The sequence below is a fragment of the Coffea arabica genome, chromosome 6e (genome assembly GCF_036785885.1).
Source record: "Coffea arabica cultivar ET-39 chromosome 6e, Coffea Arabica ET-39 HiFi, whole genome shotgun sequence".
NCBI classification, from domain to species: domain Eukaryota; kingdom Viridiplantae; phylum Streptophyta; class Magnoliopsida; order Gentianales; family Rubiaceae; genus Coffea; species Coffea arabica.
In genome coordinates, this window is record NC_092321.1 from 51,311,077 (window position 1) to 51,317,613 (window position 6,537).

General features: G+C 40.1%; 1 protein-coding gene across 1 annotated transcript; it reads left to right on the forward strand.

Annotated features, from left to right (window-relative positions):
• The first annotated feature begins 1,161 nt into the window (after positions 1-1,161).
• LOC140009912 (uncharacterized) lies at positions 1,162-4,575 on the forward strand. Its single transcript, XM_072056252.1, has 2 exons — positions 1,162-1,284; positions 4,099-4,575. The coding sequence occupies exons 1-2, from the start codon at positions 1,162-1,164 to the stop codon at positions 4,573-4,575; spliced, it is 600 nt and encodes a 199-aa protein (XP_071912353.1).
• The last annotated feature ends 1,962 nt before the right edge of the window (positions 4,576-6,537 follow it).

Below are 6,537 nucleotides of genomic sequence, written 5' to 3' on the forward strand. Positions count from 1 at the left end.
TCGCCTATTCGGCCAACTCTCAGCTGGATTGTGACATGGCTTCAGGAAATCAATCTCCAATCGTTCGTTTTCTCGCGGTTTTATCGCGTGTTATGTAGGGTTTACGTGTGTTTTGGCTTAGTAGTCCTAGCGAAAGTTGGGCAGGTAGTTCGCTAACCCTTGGGATACGTCCTAGGGAAGGTGGGACTGTCACAGTTGGTATCAAAGTCTAGGTTAGAAATGACTTGGGTGAACTAGAAATTTGATTCTCAGGAACTTCGAGTAATGTGTTAGGGTGTCATTAAGTATGATTAACCCTGTCTAAGTTATAAACTGTGATTATTCTTGTAGGTTATGGACAGAGCCCACGGAGAGGGTGGAGGTGAGCCATCTCGGAGGTGTTTCCGAGTTATCGACTACGACGAGAGGCCGGGAGGATCGATCCGGCGTTGAAGTACTGCTAGTAGGACTAGGCGCTGTAGTCATTGCCAGAACTACTGCTATATCGATCATGTGGTATTGGCAGTGCTAGACGAGAGAAGGAGGTTTAGACGTGCCACTGCTAGGGATCACATTGAGATGGTAAGGTTGAGGGGCATCATAAGGATGCAAGCGAATAGGATTCGGGAGCTCCAGGAGGACATAGCGATGGAGTAAGAGAGGACGAATGCTCATAGATAGCAGTCGCAAGTAGTTAATGACCGTCTCACTCGGGTGGTCCGGGAGGTCAGGGACCGATTCGGAGGTATTATTGAGGAGTGTGAGGCGCTAATCTAGGGAGTGATTGGCGTTGATGTACTTGTAGAGGTTCAGGACGACGGAGCCCCTAGAGGGGGAGACGTACCTAGTTCTAACCATGAGGGAGAGTCTATTGGCTCAGTTGGGGACTAGGTTAGAGTTCCTATGAGCCATGTTTTGATCCCGTGTGAGGGGTAGTTAGGAAAGCTTTTAATTAGCTGCTTTGTACTTTTGGTATAGTTTGTATATTGTATTTTGGATATGACCCCACTACTTTCATGGGATTCCTTTTGTTTATATCTGACTCCTACTGTGTGATTTGTATGATAAAATTGTGTTATATATATTTGACTTTTGATTTGTGTATACTTCTTGTAATTTATTCATGCATTTATCTCTTTTTAATATTATATTCGCACTTCGATCCTAAATTGGTTAAAACAAATGGAGGGTAGACGTAGTGGACACGATCGTGGGCTCGGATCTAGGCAACTCTTGAATGAAGAGGGTAATCGTGAGCCAGTGCCTGAACCAAATCCTGAACCGGGGATCGATCCTAATACTCAGGTAGCCGCTGCTATCCAATGCATGACCCATCTTTTGGCCCATGTAGTGGAACGTCAGGGCCAAAACCCTATTAATTAACCTGAAAACCCTGATAATCATGTAGAGGGTGAGGATAGAGCTCTCGAACGATTCCAAAAATTCTTCCCACCACAATTCCTTGGAGGACCAGGCCCTGACGTGGCCGAGAGGTGGTTGGAGAAGATGATCGATATTTTTGCTGCTTTGCATTATACTGAGGAGAGACAGGTGACTTTTGCTGTCTTTCAGTTCGAAGGAGCAACCTGTTCTTGGTGGAATGTGATCAGAATGAAGTGGGAGAAAGATCAAACACCGAGCACGTAGATAAACTTTATGAGGGAGTTCAATGCAAAGTATTTTCCGTCTCTAATTCAGGAGAAAAAAGAGGTTGAGTTCATTAGGTTTCACCAGGGAGCTTAAACTGTAGTTGAATATGAGAGCCAATTCATTAGATTGTCTAAATTTGCTCCCGAACTGATTGTGACCGAGCAAAGGTGAATAAGATGCTTTGTTCAAGGGTTGAATGTAGAGATTCAAAAGGATTTAGCGATAGCTCAAATCAACACCTTTAGTGATACTGTGGAGAAAACCCAACGAGTTGAAAATGCGAGGTTACAAATTAGAACCTTCCAAGCGAAGAAACGAGGATTCCCTGGAAGTAGTTCGGGACAAGAGGAAAAGAGTATACCTCCCAAGTCTGGAAGGGTAATTGGAGGAGTGAGACTTTCGAGGATGTCAAAAGGAGCCCCACCAAAAGGTGGTCAAGTCGGGTTAAATCAACAGAGAGGTGTCTCACAGGGAAGATCGGCTTCTATTTCCCGTGGTCCCTGCGGGTATTGTGGGAGGCTGAATCACATGAATAAAAATTGTTTAAGAAAAGAAAGAAAGTGTTTGTGCTGTGGGAGCTCCAATCATCAGATCACCAATTGTCCAGTCCCACTTCGAGAAGGGAGTGGGACCCAACAACCAATCAAAACCAACCCGGGACAGTTCAAGGTGGAAGGGACTAGACAGAAGGTGCCAACTCGGGTGTACTCTCTAGAGTAACATCAAGTCCCTGATTCGTCTAAGGTCGTAGAAAGTACGATCCCTGTATTCCACCATTTAGTTAAGATTTTTATAGATTCTGGTGCTACCTATTCTTTTGTCAATCCCAATTTTATGTGTGGAATTGATGTGAAACCTGCTAGATTACCATATGATCTAGAAGTTAGTACCCCTATGGGTGACCAACGTTTAGTCACTAGTATGGTGTATAAGAATTGCGAAATTTGGGTAGGAGAGAGAAAAATATTGAGGGATCTAATAAGTTTAACCATTAAGGGGTACGATGTTATATTAGATATTGACTGGTTAGCCCGATATGATACTCAACTAGATTGTAAGAGAAAATTGGTCGAATTTTGCATACCTGGGGAGGTGACTTTAAGGCTAGATGTAAGGGGTACATTAGCCTCATCTGCACTTATTTCGGGTATTCGGATTAGAAAATTACTGAGTAAAGGAGCGCAAGGATTCCTAACTTTTCTCATAAATACTCCCACCGATAAGTTGAAGGTAAAAGATGTACCGGTGGTGAAGGAATATCTCGATGTGTTTCCTGATGAGTTAGTGACCTTACCTCTAGAAAGAGAGAAAGAATTTAAAATTGACTTGTTACCGGGAACATCACCTATCTCTAAAACTCCCTTTCGGATGACACCTGTTGAGATTAAGGAATTGAAGTTGCAATTGCAAGACCTATTGGAATAAGGGTTCAATCGAGAAAGTGAGTCTCCATAGGGAGCACGTGTACTATTTATTAAGAAGAAAAATGGGAGTTTAAGGTTATGTATAAACTACTGGGAGTTGAACAATGTGACAATTAAGAATATATACCCACTGTTTCATATTGATGAATTATTTGACCAGCTGCAAGGAGCAGTAGTATTTTCGAAGTTAGACCTCTGACAGGGATACTATCAGTTGCTAATTAGGAAGGAGGATATACCAAAAATTGCATTCAATTCTAGATATGGGTATTTTGAATTCGCAGTCATGCCTTTTGGATTGACCAATACCCGTGCCGTATTTATGGATTTGATACATCAGATTTTCAAACCCTACTTAGATCGATTTGTAATTGTATTAATCGACGACATTTTGGTCTATTCAAAAATCCGAGAGGAGCATGAACAGCATTTGGAAATCGTCTTGCAAACCCTAAGGGAACACCAGTTATATGCCAAATTTAGTAAGTATGAATTTTGGTTGAAGAAAATCTCTTTCTTAGGGCACGTGATTTCAAAAGAGGGTATCGTCGTAGATCCGGCGAAGGTAGATGCAGTAACTGAATGGAAGAGGCCAGAAAATCTCACTGAAATTCATAACTTTTTAAGGTTGGCAGGGTATTTTCGTCGATTCATTAAGGACTTCTCAAAACTTGCTGGTCATTTAACCGATTTAACGAAGAAGAATGACCGTTTTATGTGGGACGCTAGGTGTGAGGCTAGTTTTCAAGAATTGAAAAAAAGGTTGACCATGACACCAGTTCTAATTTTGCCTAACGGAAAGAATAGTTTCACTGTATATACCGATGCCTCGAGGGAAGGATTGGGGTGCGTGCTAATGCAAAATAAGAATGTGATTGCCTTTGCCTCTAGGTAGTTGAAGTCTCACGAGCAAAACTATCCAACCCATGATTTGGAACTAGCAGCCGTTGTCTTTACCCTGAAAAAGTGGAAACACTATTTGTATGGGGTAACGTTTGAGGTTTACTCTGACCATAAAAGTTTTAAATACCTATTTTCTCAAAAGGAGTTGAAAATGAGGCAGCGTCGATGGATGAAATTTTTAGAGGACTATGATTGTATAATTAACTACCATCTTGAGAAGGTTAATGTCGTAATCGATGCCTTAAGTCGAAAGGCTCAAGTGGCTGGGTTAATGGTTAAAAAATGGGGCATGTTAGAATCGGTTAATGAGTGGAATTCTCGTCTTGAACGTCAGAAGGTGATTTTTGGAAATATTAGGGTGACATCCACTCTACTAGATCGAATCAAAGAGGCCCAAAAGAAAGATCCAATGGTACAAAAATGGATTGAGAAGGTGAACAAAAGGGAATTGTCTGATTTCAATTTGAGTCTCGAACGAATTTTGAAATATTGGAACCGAGTGGTAGTACCAAAGGATGAAACGTTGAAAAAGGAAATTTTGAAGAAAGCTCATCGGTCGAAGTATACGATCCATCCGAATAGTAGTAAGATGTATCAGGATTTAAAAAGGTTATATTGATGGGATAATATGAAGAAGAAAATTGCCTAATATGTGCAAACTTGTCCATATGTCAACAAGTTAAAGATGAACATAAAAAATCCTCTGATTTGTTACAACCCCTTGAGATACCCGAATGGAAGTGGAAAAACATCATGATAAATTTTGTCTCAAGCTTGCCACGGATGCAAAGAGATCATGACGCCGTTTGGGTAATCGTCGATAGGTTAACCAAATCGACCCATTTCTTACCCGTGAACATGAAGTATTCTATGAAAAAATTGGCTCAGTTGTACATGAATGAAATTGTAAGGTTACATGGGGTCCCAGTGAGTATAGTCTCGGATAGGGATCCTCAATTCGTATCTCAGTTTTGGCAGAAATTGCAAGAAGTCTTAGGGATCAAACTAAACCTTAGTACCACATATTACACCCAAACCGATGGACAATTTGAGAGAATCATTCAAACCCTTGAGGATATGTTAAGGACTTGTACCTTGAATTTTGGATGGAGTTGGAGCCAATACATGACGTTAGTGGAATTTGCCTACAATAACAATTACCATTCGTCTATTCAAATGGCACCATACGAAACTCTTTACGGAAGGAAGTGCCGATCACCGATTTACTGGGATGAAGTGGGGAAAAACAAGATTTTAGATCCAACAACCGTATCTTGGATGGAGAATGCACATGAAAAGGTTAAATTGATACGTCAAAGATTTCAAACAGTTCAAAGTCGGCAAAAGAGTTACGCGGATAATCGAAGGAAGGATTTGGAGTTCGAAATTGGAGATCTGGTATTTCTTAAGATCACACCGGTACAAAGTGTCATGGCGGGAAAAGGAAAGAAACTTCGACCCAAATTTGTAGGACCCTTCAAAATTCTCCAAAGAGTTGGAAAAATGGCATACCGACTCAAGCTACCATCGAGTTTGTCTCGGATTCATGACGTCTTCCATGTTTCGATATTCAAAAAATATCATCCTGATCCGACTCACATCCTACAACCAGAAGAAATTGAGATAGACGAGTCACTCACCTATGAGGAGAAACCCGTACAGTTGCTCGACCGAAAGGTTAAGGAACTGAGAAACAAGCAAATTTCATTGGTGAAGATCTTATGGAGAAACCATGGAGTAGAAGAGACAACTTGGGAAGTGGAAAAGGAAATGCAAAAGAAACACCCTGAGCTGTTTGTTAATCAAGGTGAGAAATTTCGAGAACGAAATTCTTTTAAGGGACAGAGAGTGTGAGGACCCGAAAATTTTCATTATTTTATGTTATTTATTTTATTTTCGTACATACATTTTCTTTATTTTAGTTTATTATCTTAATTTCTTAAATATTTTTATAAGTGAATATAATTTTTAAATCATTTTTTCGGTATAAGTTAGTTTATGTTAAGTTTGAAGTGCATTATGGACGTGGGACCCGCTAGTGCGGTAAGTGCGATAAATTTTGACGACTAGGTGAAGTTTTACATAAAAGAATATTATTTTACAGAGTGTTAGGAGGTAATTAGAGGTTAACTAGATAAATTAACTTTGGAAGATAAGAAGATGAGAACAAAACCCTAAGGCGCCATTTGTCGCGAAATCATTGGAAATTAGACTTTGACCAACCTTTCTTCATCTTTACTAAAAATCAAAATTTGACCAAAACTTCCTCATTCTTTCTTCTTGCTTGGCTGAACCATTGAAGGAGAGAAAGGGAGAGAAAACTTCATCTTGCACTTCAATTTCTTGCTTCGATCTTAAGTTCCAACCAACAAATTTGCAAATTACTCCATACAAAGTGCTGACTAAGGAAAAGTAGAGGTGTTGGTGGAGTGATTTTGAGAAAAGAAGGACTAAGCTACCATCTTTCTTGAGATTCTGAGGTAACTTTGACAAGAAACTTTCTTCTACTTCTAATACTTGCATATTAGTGGTTTAGGGTTGCAAAATGGGCAGTTTTATGAGAAAATTTTATGGTTAAAGT

Coding starts and splice junctions, on each gene's coding strand:
- LOC140009912 (XM_072056252.1), top strand. CDS start 1,162: ATGGAGGGTAGACGTAGTGGACACGATCGTGGGCTCGGATCTAGGCAA. Junction 1,285..4,098: donor GGATCGATCCTAATACTCAG/GTAGCCGCTGCT, acceptor TTTTCTCAAAAG/GAGTTGAAAATGAGGCAGCG.